The sequence below is a fragment of the Myotis yumanensis genome, unplaced genomic scaffold, assembly GCF_028538775.1.
Source record: "Myotis yumanensis isolate MYYU_CA2020_CCGP unplaced genomic scaffold, mMyoYum1.0.hap1 SCAF_1, whole genome shotgun sequence".
Taxonomy (NCBI): Eukaryota; Metazoa; Chordata; class Mammalia; order Chiroptera; family Vespertilionidae; genus Myotis; species Myotis yumanensis.
The window spans coordinates 232620090-232633985 of record NW_027223752.1 but is presented as its reverse complement, the minus strand read 5'-3'; the positions used below and the strand labels follow the sequence as shown (position 1 = coordinate 232633985).

General features: G+C 44.9%; 1 protein-coding gene across 2 annotated transcripts in view; it reads left to right on the top strand.

Annotated features, from left to right (window-relative positions):
• The window catches only part of CD38 (CD38 molecule), a 35473-nt gene extending 23896 nt beyond the window's left edge, over nucleotides 1-11577 (top strand). For both annotated transcript variants that reach the window (XM_070399110.1, XM_070399118.1), the window contains 7 exons: nucleotides 599-728; nucleotides 2912-3047; nucleotides 5361-5446; nucleotides 8417-8490; nucleotides 10209-10301; nucleotides 10650-10736; nucleotides 11261-11577. In XM_070399110.1, coding sequence (XP_070255211.1) covers nucleotides 599-728; nucleotides 2912-3047; nucleotides 5361-5446; nucleotides 8417-8490; nucleotides 10209-10301; nucleotides 10650-10736; nucleotides 11261-11324 — 670 coding nt within the window. In that variant the 3' untranslated portion in view covers nucleotides 11325-11577. The remainder of the gene's footprint in view (nucleotides 1-598; nucleotides 729-2911; nucleotides 3048-5360; nucleotides 5447-8416; nucleotides 8491-10208; nucleotides 10302-10649; nucleotides 10737-11260) is intronic.
• The last annotated feature ends 2319 nt before the right edge of the window (nucleotides 11578-13896 follow it).

Here is a 13896-nt window from a genome sequence, read left to right as displayed (position 1 = left end):
CTTTTCATTGGTCCCAAAGGCCCAAATCATCTGCCTCTCAATTATTTTTTTGACTTGATTTCTCACCATACCACACCTTCCCTTGTTTCTTTACACTGCAGTGATGCTGTTGATCTCTCAGTTCCTCAAAATCAGCAAGGTTTTTCTGCCTCAGGACCTTTGCTCGTGCAGGACCCTTGGGCTGGAATGCACTTTTCCCTATCCTTTAGTCTCTGCTTACATGGTCTGCTCCTGACCAGCCTCCCTAGAGTGGTCATTGCTTCTGTATTCTGCTGCCATCCATCCCCGCTGATTTTCTGCATATTAATAATCATCTGTACTTACTTTGTTAGCTTATTTGCTTGTTTGTGTGCTGTCTGCCTCTCTAACCTGAGAGTGAGTTTCATGAAGGCAGCAGGGACTTTGTGGGGCAGGAATGGTCATGCTCACCTATAAAAATGTTGTACAGATTAGATGAGACCCTGTATAGGAACTATGTGGCATTCAGTAGATGCCTCCTACATGAGATATTTGGGGGGGGGAGGTAACTATGCTCCAAAAGTATGTTCGAAATTTAATTATTCATGCTTCACTTTATTTTCCATGTTTTATCTCACAGACATAAAGACTGCGGACAGATAGGGAAGGCATTCATGAATGCGTTTCTTTCCAAGGATCCTTGTAACAGTTCAGAGCAAGACTACCAGCTGCTGCTGAAGCTGACCAATCAAACCACACCCTGCCACACGGTAACTAGGTCAAGTTCTTGGTTTTAGAACTGAGGCTGAAAGCCAGAGGGAAGAGGTCACAGGACCAAAGATTGTCCAGGATGAGGAAGGAGGGAAATATGGACAAAAGAATGTAGGTGTGGCCCGAACTGGTTTGGCTCAGTGGATAGAGCGTCAGCCTGCAGACTGAAAGGTCCCAGGTAATATTCCGGTCAAGGGCATGTACCTTGGTTGCGGGCACATCCCCAGTTGGAGGTGTGCAAGAGGCAGCTGATCGATGTTTCTCTCTCATTGATGTTTCTAACTTTCTATCCCTCTCTCTTCCTCTCTGTAAAAAATCAATAAAATATATTTTAAAAAAAGAAAAGAAAAGAATGTAGATGTGGTTGGCGGGGATGGAGTTTATGGGGCTCATGAGAGAATAGGATGTGAGTAGGATTTAGGGCATTGGGGGAAGGGAGGTAAGAGAGAGAAATGGGATCACCCAAAGAGGAAAGGACACTTGGTTAAAAATCAGGCAAAACAAACAAACAAACAAAAACAACAACAACAAAAAACCCCAACAGGAAACCCAATCCAAACCAAACAAAAAGAACCCAACTTTAGCTAATTACAAAACTCTCCCTGACCTCTGGTGATAAGAACAACACCAAAAACAAAACAGCAACAACAAGACAACAACCGCCACTTTTGCACTTGCCATCCTGTGAAAGAAGCAGATCTGGTGCTCCCCCCCCCCCCCATTTCACCAGTGAGAACGTGAATCCTGGGGGGTAGGTGACCAATTGAAATGGCATGAGATTTGGAGCCTGGGTTTTAGTACTTTGAGTGAATCTCTTCTGAAGTCAGCACTGGCGGTGAAAATTCAACCTGCCCCCAGTTATCTTTGTGAAGCCCTTAAGCTGGATGAAAGCCTCTCCTCCTCCCAGGGGTAGAGCTGGAATTCCTGGAGCAGGAGACCTCACCCAAAAGAGGTGCCCGGTACACAGACACCTGGGTGACACTGTTGAAGGAGAGACTGCACCAGGCATGGGACAGAGCACTTTATTTGCATTGTCTCATTTAATCCTTCAGCATCCAAGAGCTTCTTACAATTATTTTTGTTACCATTGTACAGATGGGGAAAGTGAGGCTTTGGGAGGCTGTGGGTGTCCCAGGTCAGACAGCGAATCAGCAGCGATGCTGGGCTTCAAACCACACTCTCCACAGCCTCCGAGTTTGAGTAAACAGATTCATGGAGCTGAAGAGCATTCTGAAATTTGATTGTTCGTGCCTTATAAGAGATCCTGAGAAAACACTCCCTGTACTTGCCCTTCTTCTTCTCCCTCCTCCTCCTCCTCCTCCTCCTCCTCCTCCTTCTCCTCCTCCCCCTCCTCCTCCTCCTCCTCCTCCTCCTCCTCCTCCTCCTCCTCCTCCTCCTCCTCCTCCTCCTCCTCCTCCTCCTCCTCCTCCTCCTCCTCTTCTTCTTCTTCTTCTTCTTCTTCTTCTTCTTCTTCTTCTTCTTCTTCTTCTTCTTCTTCTTCTTGATAAGAGAGAATTGGGAAAGGATACAGGGGGATACTGAGCTCTTTGAGAAACAAAGAACACTTTTCTCCCAAAACAATCCATAGACAAAATTGTTTTGCAGACAAATTTAGGAATCTTGTAACTTCCTAATGTCTCCTCCAGATGTGGTCTGAGTCTATGTTCAGTATAAGATTTTTATCAATGGCTTTAAGACTTTTTTTTTATACTGCAACCCAGAATGATAAGCTCATTTCACACTGTGGCCTAGAACACACACACTCACACACACACACACACACACACACACACACACACACACGGAAAGCAGCGATGCACTGAACATCACATAGCCTGGCTAGAAGTATTTCACTGATATTTTCTCTGTTTCTTTCATTTAAAAAGATGTGGACTAGGTTTTCTTTTTGCTTACTAAATTGATCTCAGGAGCAGTTTGTGATGCCTGGCTGGTGTTGCTCAGTGGTTGAGTATCAACCTCCTGAACCAAGAGGTCCCCAGTTGGATTCCCAGTCAGGACACATGCCTGGTTTGTGGGCTCTATCCCAATAAGGGCATGCAGGAGGCACTGATGGATGATTCTCTCCGACTGATGTTTCTATCTCTCTATCTCTCTCCCTCTCTCTCTTAAAAAATCAATAAAAAACATATTTTAAAAATAATGTGTGTTTTTTCTTTCTTAGAGTGTCTTTTGGAGCAAATCAAATCAGCTAGCTCACCTGTACACCAGGGTGCAGCAGGATATGTTCACGCTGGAGGACACACTGATGGGCTACATTGCTGATGGCCTCAGTTGGTGTGGAGATGCAGGTGCCTCTGGTGAGGATGGGGGCCATTGGGATCGGCAGGGTGAAGGAGCCCTGAGTTCTGCTGGGGGCCCTGAAAGGTCAGTGTGGAGGATGGACCCCAGGTACCCACCCTGATGCCATCTAACGCCCCAATGACAACTCAGCCTGATGTAAAGTAGTGTCTTTTTAAAAAACATTTTTTAATTGATTTCAGAGAGAAAGAGAGAGAGAGAGAGAGAGAGAGAGAGAGAGAGAGAGAGAAACATCAATGATGAGAGAGAATCATTGATTGCCTGCTTCCTGCACACCCCCAACTGGGGACCACGATTATAACCTGGGAATGTGCCCTGACCGGGAATTGAACTGTGACCTCCTGGTTCATAGGTTGATGCTCAACCACTGAGTCTCCAAGGCTGGGCTGAAATAGTGTTCTTTAGACCAACTCACGTGGTCATTCTTTCTTTTCTACCCCCATCACACTCCCTGAGTCCAGCGCTTTAACACAGTTTTTGCTGGGACTGTTCTAACAGCCTCACTGCCCACTCCTCAGTCAGCCTCCACGATCAGCCTCCACGGCTACCAAGGCTTCTTTCTGCCTCTACTCTACAGCCTAAATAGTGATCTTTTGCCTCTGGGATAAGGCCCAAATTCCTCAGCATGGCCTGCCTCTGTCTTTCAGATATCTCATCTTCCAGGTTCCCGTCCCCATCCCTCCTGCTCTGGTGGTGCGAGCCTAACCCACAAGGTGGTTTCACACCCCCAGGCCTTTGCACAAACTCTCTGCATGGAGCACCTTCTTCTCTCTCATCTGTCTGAGGACTCTTACTCATCCTTCAAAATCAAGTTCAGCATCAACCTTTCCTAATGGTGCTGCACACCACCCCCAACCCCAGTGGATCTTTCTCTGATTTATTCGATTATGCTGGATCCAGGGGTCTCTGGCGACAGGGCTTCTGTCTAATTCATCTCTATCCCCAGGACTTAATGCTCCAGTGCTTGTGCTGGAGAATGAACAGGTAAAGAAAATGTGGCATGTGTGCACATTATATATATATATATATATAAAGTGAAACTTTATTCAACCTTAGAATAAAGTCATTTTCAACAGCATGGATGAGTCTGGAGGGCATTCTGCTACATGAAATAAGCCAGTCAGAGAAAGTCAAATACTGCATGGTGTTGTTTATATGTGGAATTAAAAAAAATTGAATTCATAAAAACAGAATAGAAAAGTGGTTGCCAGGGGCAGGGGGTGGGGAAATATGGACAGGCCGGTAAAACGGTGCAAGCTTCCACTTATGAGATGAGGACGATCCAAGACCTAGTGTACAGCATGGTGATGATTGTGGATAATACTGTAGAAGCATAACTGAACTTTTCTGAGAGAAGAACCTACCTGTTCTCTCACAGAGATACTCGCATAGATAAATGTGTGAGCTGATGGATGTGTTAGTTAACTCCAAGTGGGGAAATCTTTTCACAATGTACATATGTATATCAAATCATCGCATTGTACACTTTAAAATCTTACTATCATACTTGTCAATTATATGTCAAAAATAACTAGAAAAAGTTGTGTACGAAGGCAGATACCCTCGGGAGAAGTGACATAGAAACTGTGTTCATGCTCTGAGTCTATTGTATCTCATAGAGGCTTGAGCCTGTCTTTGTTTTAAAAAATATGTTTTTATTGATTTTTAGAGAGATAGATAGAAACATTGTTGAGAGAGAATTATCAATTGGCTGCCTTCTGCACGCTTCCTACTGGGCATTGAGCCCACAATCCAGCCATGTTCCCTGTCCAGGAATTGAACAAGTGACCTCTTAGTTCATGGGTCAATGCTCAACCACTGAGCTACACTGGCTGGGTAGCCTGAGCCTGCCTCGATGGTGAGAGTGTAGAAAGACTCTGAGGCCATCTGACCCTAAGGTGTGGGTCTAGGGAGGAGGAGAGGAAAGCTGTGGACAGGAGAACATTGGCAGGAAGCAGAGGAGTGGTTGGGGAGAACGGCTGAGGCCCAGCTTTATGTCCGATTCCTCCTGCACTCTGGGACGATGTTGGGGCTTGTCTCTGTCAGATGAGCTTTCTCAATTTCCCAGAACGATGACTCAAAGCTGGTCACTGTGTTCCTGTCTGGGGTTTGGAGGGTAAGGTAAGGACTTGGATGGGAGTCAGGGACACTTAGTTAAATTGGGTCAGGATGTGTCCATTCTCCATCCTCCATCTTGGCAGCAATGCCATTGGATAATGGCTCTTCTTTGACTGAACAGCCAGGGAAGAACGGAGCTTAATTACACCTGTGACTTTCCACTTTAATTATTGTCTACAAACTATGTCTTTTAGAAATGAACTATCAGTCCTGCCCGCACTGGTGGAAAGACTGCATAAACAACCCCATGTCTGTGTTCTGGGACACGGTGTCCAAAAGGGTGAGTACCAGGCGTGAACTTCGAGAATTTGGGAGACCATTGGGAGACCACGGAATGGAGAGGCCATCTAGCCAGTGGTTCATTTGGATTCTCTTTGGATCACACATCCTTTTAGGAACAGAAGTTTGGGATTCTTTCCTGAGAAAAATGTCCCTGAGTATATTCTAGAAGATTTTTCACACACAATTTTAGGATATGCATGGGGGGGCGGGGCATGGGCTCCAGTAGGAGAATCCCTGGTCTTACTCATTTTTTCTTTGGCTTTGGCTGCCGGGAATCTCCTGCTTGGTTTAATCCTCTGGCCCAGGTCTTGGCCAATCCTAGATTCCTGGACCAGTCTTAGTAATTGGCACCTTCAGAACTTCCTGTGTGCCAGGCACAGGCCTAGGCTTCACATGGATTACAACCTTTCATCCTCACAGGTACCCTCTGAAGTAGGTACCATGAGTATCACACCATTTTACAGATGAGCAAATAGTGCTGCGGGCAAGAAAGCAATCTGCTACATGTCCACAGGGAGTGGCAGGTCTGTGAGTTAATCGCAAATTGTCTAACTCCAGATCCACATTCCGGCTGGGAAATACTCACCGTCTTCCTTGCCACTTTCTCCCTATTTCTGACTTCACCCTAAGCTACCTTTGTGGCTATTTCTTTTTCTTATAAGTCACTCCTTTGCATGCAAGCAGACTAGGAAAAAATGGGAAAGAAAAGAAGGAAGAAGTGAGGGAAAGAAAAAGAGGGAGAAAGTACAACTACACTACCTACAATTCTCCAAAATTAAATTCAGACACCGAGGAGCTGGGGCAGTGGAAACTCACACTTGTTAATTGCATATTTATGACAAGCCCTGAGCCAGGTGCCTTGCCTATGTCATCCCATTTAGTCCCCACAGTAGGTGCTGAGAGAAGGTTACAGGTGAGGAAATGGAGACTCGGAGGTTAGGGTCTCATCCAAGGCCAATGGGCTAGTAAGGAGATTCAGGTAAACCCTGGTAGAGACAAGGAGATAACCTGGGATTTGAAGTCAGGAGGCCACGTCAACCTGCACAGATCCTTTAACCATCTGTTTGACCTTCAGATTCCTCATTTGTGAAATAGAGATAAAACTGATGCCTACCCCATAGGGTTACTGCAATGTTTAAACAAGATGCTGCTATCCTTCTCACTAAGAATGCATTCCTTTAATGCATATTTGTTGAGTACCTACTGTGTGCTGTGACAAATCAGAGGCACTGTGTAGGTTTTGTTGTTTTTCTTGGGGGGGGGGGCAGTTTCTTGCTTTTCCTGAGAAAAGTGTCTATTTTATCATTCTATGACATGTTTTAGGGCAGTGCTGCTGCTAAAAACTTTTAAAGTCGAGTCACATGTTGTATGTGGCAAACGCCTGCTTGTGTTCCCCATAGTGTGCTTGGAGCTAGAGCAGAGTGGTGAAGGGGATCGAGGTGCACCCTACCATTGTGAGCTACCCTGGGACTGCACCTTTATCTTGGCCAAATGCTTGCTCACAGATGTAGGTACATAGCCTTCTTTTATTAGAGTAGATCCTTTCTTTTTCTGACAAAAGAGGCAGTGCTTCTTGGGTTTGAATCCCCATTCCACTTTCTCACTTCCAAGTAACCTTAGGGTAAATGGACTCAACACTTCCTTCCCAGGGCTCTGAGGATTGCATAGCATTGCAGGCCAGTGTTTGGCATCAACCCTGTGAGCACTCAGTCGAGTTAGCACTTGTGATTGACATTAATTGGGCCTCTGTCTTCTGCTCATCACCCCCAACAGAAAGATGGAAGCCACAGTGGGTTTTCACAGTTCCATTTCAAATTGCTTAGTGGTATTTTATTACCAGTAGATGAAAGGCCAGATTTCTTGGCAAAGCCTTCCATAAAGGAATTATCTATCCAACTTCAAAATCCACTGAAGTTGCCCCCAAAACACCACTGTTCTCCCAAGTCCCTCGGCCTTTCTGTTCGCAGCTGCCTCAGTCTTTGCCAGGGGAAACCCTATTCATCCTTCAGCTTTTGTCACCCTATGTTATGTTTTTTTGTTTTTGTTTTTTCTATTTCTCTCCTAATCTCCATCACAGAGTGTTTGGACTTTTTTAAAAAATATTATCTTTATTGTTGAAAGTATTACAGATGTCTCTCCCCCCACGCCCCCCCACCCCCCCCCCCGCCCCCCCCATTGACTCCTTCCACCCCACTCCTACATGTTTGGACTTCTCCCTTCCTCTTTCCCCCCCTACATATTTCCACAGTGCTCCAAGGCTCCCAGGCTGAGCAGCAAGCAGACAGCCAGGCTTGCAGCTCTCAAAGAGCTCTCAGTATCAGTGGCCAAGCCTACAGGAAGCTCATCCTCACGATGAGCCAGTCCCAGGGGATGGGCTTCCTGGAGGAAACACATAGATTGCTTTGTTTTGTTCATATTGTTTCCTCTAGTTCCTAGCAAGGAGTCCAGCTGAATGTTGCATGAGGAAACAAAACTCTTTGCTTAATAACATTCATTCATTAATTCATTCATACATTCCGCATTTCTCTTCGTGCCTGTGCAGGCCTCAGTATCGCCTTTCTTGGTGTCCCCATTCCCCTTACCCCTGGATCGGCCACCCTGCTCCCTAAGTGAAATGCACAATGTCTACAGTTTATGGCACCAAGAAAGCACTTTTCTCTTCCTCCTCCAGCAATGTTCCTCTTACTCAGCTGAACCTCTGAGCCACCTATATATTAAGTAACAATGGTGTTGAACTTCATTGTGCAAACACAGATGAGAGCAACTGCTTCCAGAACTCTTCCATGTAGCATAAGCCTCCAGTCATTGGGCTGAAAGTACATAGACCTGGGAATGCTGAGCTGGAGCCATCCAGGGTACCTTCCCCCCCTTAACCACCAGCGCTGAGAGCTGTTTCGGGTGCAACTGCTGGGGCTTGCTAATTACGTTTACATGCTGAGGAATTGTGGGTTTTCTTTTTCTCTTTAAGTTTGCAGAAAATGCCTGTGGTGTGGTGCAGGTGGTGCTCAATGGGTCCGTCAGTAACACCTTTGATAAAAACAGGTATTGGGGGAGGAGGGTGATGGGAGCTGGGAGAGGGTGTAGGGAGGATAAATGGTGATGGGGGAAAAAGCAGGTACTTATTTCTTTGCATTCTATTTGCAAGGGTTAGCACAGCCTCCTATTAGATAGTTTATCTATAGGAAAATATACTTTTCCAGTTTAAGGTTAGTCCTGAAGTTTTGGGCCAAAAAAGGTAAAATTTTTATATTCTATGGAGAGGTTTTTCTTTCTAAGTAAAAATTTTTTTGTCCTTGAGCTGTGTCCAGCTCCTCCTCTTGGCTTTTTGAAGTCTGATGGAATGTTCTCAGCTCTCTCCTCCATTACACTCCATGCTGCCCATTTCCTGCCTTTGTTCACGCTGTTCCCCCACCTGACCTGCCCCCTCGGTCCTTCTGCCTATTTGAATCCTCACCAGCCACGAAGATCTGTCCTTACCCCTGTTTCCTCCATGAACATGTCCAGTACCAGCCCAGCACCACAACTATTGGGAACATCAGGAGCCGTGCTGTGCTCTTGCCCTTCACTGTCTCCTTGTCGTCAGCACTTCACTTAAAGGCGGGACTCCAAGAGGCCATCACGTATTACATAGGGGATTTTATGCAGGCACTTAACGTCTTTGAGCCCCTGTAGTGTGTTCCTGCAGAGGTGGTGGTGCTAGGAAGATGAACGGAGACAGTGTGTGAAAAATGATGAGCTCTGCGCTGACAGAGAGAAGGTGCACAATGAGTATCAGCTATTATTCTCTCATTTAATCTACATCATTGACACATCAATACCTCCCTCCTCTGCTGCCTTCCATACTTACAGTTTTCACCACTTGGATTACCTTTTCAGTCTTCGTTTTCCAATCTTTCCTGGGATAAGGCTGGATTGAGAGGAGGGACAACTCTAGGGGCCCCAAATTAAATTCCCTTCTCTCCTGTTTTAATATTTAATTCTATGAAGAATATTTGTCCTTTTGTCTTCTGCTTTTGACCTCAACCTTGTGGGCTTTTGGGTGAAAGTGCTAACATTCCAGAATTTTATAATCTGGTATGAGCGACCTAAGTACTTGCAATGGGTGTGGCAGGTGTCAGAGACTAATGGGGAGGGGTTTAGAAGTGGTGTTAGAGCAGGACATCAGGGTCTTTCTTTCTTTCTTTTTTTAAATGTATTTTATTTATTTCAGAGAGGAAGGGAGAGGAAGAAGAGATAGAAACATCAATGATGAGAGAGAATCATTGATCAGTTGCCTTTTGCATGCAACCTGGGCATGTGCCCTTGACTGGAATCAAATACAGGACCCTTCAGTCTGCAGGCCAAGACTCTATTCTCTAAGCCAAACCAACTAGGGTGCCAGTGTCTTTCAAAGCTGTGCTCCAACTTACCTGAGCATGTGCATTGCCTGAGGATTGCCCAACTGCAGACTCTGGTCCAGCAAAGGGTGGTGGACTGAGATTCTGCCATTTTAACTAGCTCCCAGGTGATGTCATTGTGTTGGTTTAAGGTCCAGTCTTGGGAAAGCAAGTACTTAAAGAATCAACATCAGTGTCCAGATAAGGAATCTCATTTTGATAATCTTACCCACTGGGGGTCATGCTGAAAGAGTAAAGGTGGCATCAGTCCCAGAGGGTGGGTTCTAACCAATGGCACCCTACCTGCTGGCTTTTCACAGGAGCTAGGGGTGCCTGAAGTATTCAGTTCGGTGTCAACAATGTTCTTTGTCTCTTCTATCTTAGCACTTTTGGACGTGTGGAAATCCATAATTTGCATCCAGAGAAAGTTTCTAGACTACAAGCCTGGGTGATGCATGACATTGGAGGAGTTCACAGGTATATGTTACTACTTTGTACCCATATAGTCTCAGGGTTACTTTAGGAATCGATCAGCAAAACAACCCACAGTCTCAAGAATGCATTGAGGAAAGACTGGCTCAGGAAATGAATGGGGCCTTATTCTACATTCAGCCCATCCCAACAACCTCTCAATTTTATCTCCATAATAGGCTTCTACCTAGTTTGCACCTTAGGCTCCCCTGCTGACCTGTGAACTCTCAGAGTTGACCTCTGCTTCACCTCTTTATCCCAGAGCTTTGTGCAAGGCCTGCTGCCTAGAAGAAAATGACTCAGGAGATTTTTGCAAGATCTTGTTATTTTAACATTTTCTTCTTTCTTTCCCAGTCACTCATGCTCGAGTCCTATCATAAATGATTTGAAAGTTATTTTAAGCAAGAGGAAGATTTCATTTACCTGCCAGGATGACTACAGGTAATTGGTTTGTTCTTGAAGAAGAAATAGCCATCTTGCCATCTATAGGCATCTTCCCTCGGGCCTTGATGGTAATCTGGGATGGTGACCGATGGTGATATCTCTTCCTTCCTCTCTCCATCCCCTGCTTAGCCCTTAGGTGTCCCCAGCTAGTGACCTTCTGAAGAAAACGGGTTGCTGCTTTTGCTGTTTCTTGATCATCAGCTGACATTCATAGCCCTTGTCTGTGCCATGCCAGAGCCAAACATTCACTTTCACCTCCACATATCACCATCGAACATCCCTTCTCAGTATTTATTTTTATGACTTAACAAGTGAAATGAAACTAAACTGGCCCCACTTTAAGTCACTCACTCCTGAACATGAGCTTCCTCCATGTTGTCGCCGGAGGAGAGGAACTTGTGCGGATGCTAAGTGATCAACACATACCTTTGTTGCTAACAAAGGGGCTTCTTTCCTTGAGAATTGAGTGGTAGATGTATTGCTCTGCTTCTAGATCTCTTTTTTTTGCTTTCTTGTCACAGGCCTATCAAGTTTCTTCAGTGTGTGAAAAATCCTGACCATTCGTCTTGCAGTTCTATACTATGAGCCATCGGCACAGTGCTTTCCGATCTTTGAGCCCTTGTGGTGTACATGGCTGTGTGTGACTCAGGAGGCATGCTGATGGAAAGCTGAGGATTTGGAGGATCTTCTATCATCATGTCAGAACAGAGATGGAAGCATTTCCCCCCAAAGTCTTAAAATAGCTTGTTATTGGCATAGTTTTTATTTTGATCTTTTAACATTCAAGAAAAGATTAATTATTATATAAAATAAAATTTTTATGTTATTTTAATTTTCATATGATGCTTTTATGTTGTTTATATGTTGGACAGAATGCGACTCTGTCTGGAAATAACATTTCCCAAAGACTATCAGGAGCTTCCAGGTTCTTCAGGAGGGCAATAACAGTTTGGAAGCCTCTTAGTCAAGAAGAACACTCAAAATTACCCCACAGACTGGTCAGGCACAGAAGTCGTTCTTGTCCTGAGGACACTCAGCTATCACTTTGCCACTGTGAGATGTGGCCACTGCCGCTTCTGGGAATAGCAGTAACCAGAGTAGATGGTTCATGGTGATGGGACATGAAGTATGGCCCCTGCCTCAGACTCATCAGCCTCAGGTCCATGGCTGCACAGATCCACCTGCCACAAAGGACCTGGAACATGGAAAGTGCTTAGAACAGAGTTCAGAGCTCAGTTTTTCCACCTGTGAAATGGAGGTGATGACAGTACTGACCTCTGGATTGTCTTGAGCATTTAAGCAAGATGCTAGAAGTATAAATCTCAGAATTGCACTTGATATTAGGAAGAGCTCTGTTAAAGTTAGTTTTTTAATTTAAAAAAATGTTGGAACCTGTTTTTATTCCTGAGGAAATTCCTTGAGTAGCCTACTTGTTTAGAAGCTGAGGCCCTTGGAGTAATGGAGATGGGAAGGTTTTGCCCTCTTGACAATCAGCAGGGTCAGACACACTCTCACAAAAGGCTTGAATAGTCTTGGATGGTTAGAACTTGCCCACATGTGGGGACTGAATAAGGTATCCTCCTGAAATCTTTAACTAAGAGCTGGCTCCCATCTCAAGATTAACATTGACAATGGTATTAAGAGGTGATGCCCCTCACCCCGCCCCTTGCCACCAAATCTAAGGATTTAATGTTTGTAATTGTCATTCTGTAGCCACCATGAGTTCAAAAACTTCCCCTGGCATTGCCGATCCAAGCCCTGCTTGATGACCAGGGCCCACCACTCTGGTGACAGTAAAGGTGTGCACATCCCTTAGTAGAATGAAATCAGAAGACACAATGTGTCGGAAGTACCACTTCACTCCAGTGTAATCAGTGCACTGAAAGAACATTGGGGAAGGGTGAGACTGAGAAGGAATGGGGTAGCTAACCCAAGTCTTCGATACAAGAACAAATCCCCCTTTGTGAATACTACTTAATAATCAGTTCAGTTTCCACAGAGTTGCCTTCCAGAGAATTTCCCTGAAGTGGCAGAATAATCAGATCCAAGTTGACTGCTGGAGAAAGAGAGGCCCCTTTGGAGCCACTAAGTCTCAGATCACTCTTGGTTGCTCAGCATTAACGACTTTGGCCCATAGAACTCAGAACTTCTCCAAGCACAGATTGCTTGGACCAGTGAGGCAGGAGGAAGTGGCTATGGGTGTCCTTCCTGCTTTCAGCTTCTAGAACATGGGAGGAGTCATTGGGTCAGTGCTGTCAGACTGAATTGCTTTAAAAATGTGTTGTTTTTTAAGTGTCATTCATGACCATTAACATGTCAAATACTTTCTTGTTAAATTAATAGACATTTCTGTAATAATTTATTACAGAATCATGAAAGAATTATAGAACGTTATTGCTACAGAGCAGTAACTCAACCTCTCCTCTTGGCAAGTGAAGAAGCGGAATCTCTCTCCTGGGAGTCCTAGAGGGTGGGTCCTGAGTGGTTGGCAGTAGCTTAAGAGTCAAGATTTTCCTCACTCGTTGTCTCTCTTTCACATCACAAAGCTTAAGACCTCACAAACAGGAGAGGTGGAGATGACTGGTTCTTGCTTAGTATTTATTATTTTCTTGTTCTTCTTGTTAAATAAACAGTAATCATCAACTCCCCATTGTAAACTAGAAACCTGGTTTCCAGCCCACAGAATACATTCTCAGCTCTATAGTACGGTCTGGCCAATGGGATGTGAGTATGCATGATTCATACAATTGCTTGGTTATTTTTAAAGACAGAGACACTACCCTGATTTTCCCCTTTCCCTTCCCTTTGCTGAACAATAATGCAACTCCAGTAGCAGCCTGAGACCTCAAGATGAAGCCAGAGCTTGTGGATGGCAAATCTGACTGGTCATAGAGAAGACTTCTTCGTCCCTTCCCCATCCTGAGTCACGGTCACCCAGACTTGACCTGTTTTCTTCATTACTTTATCCTTCACCCCAGGCATGTGTTTCCATGATGCCCTGTTTCATTCTTGCCTCTGCATCTCAGCTCCCCTCTCTGGACTTGGCTTTGCTGGCCAAGTCACTATAAAATGACTTACCGATTGTTCATTCAATCACCAATATTAGTTGGTCCTTTTCCTGGATAAAGTCTGATCTTTGAATTGAAGAGAAAGGTCA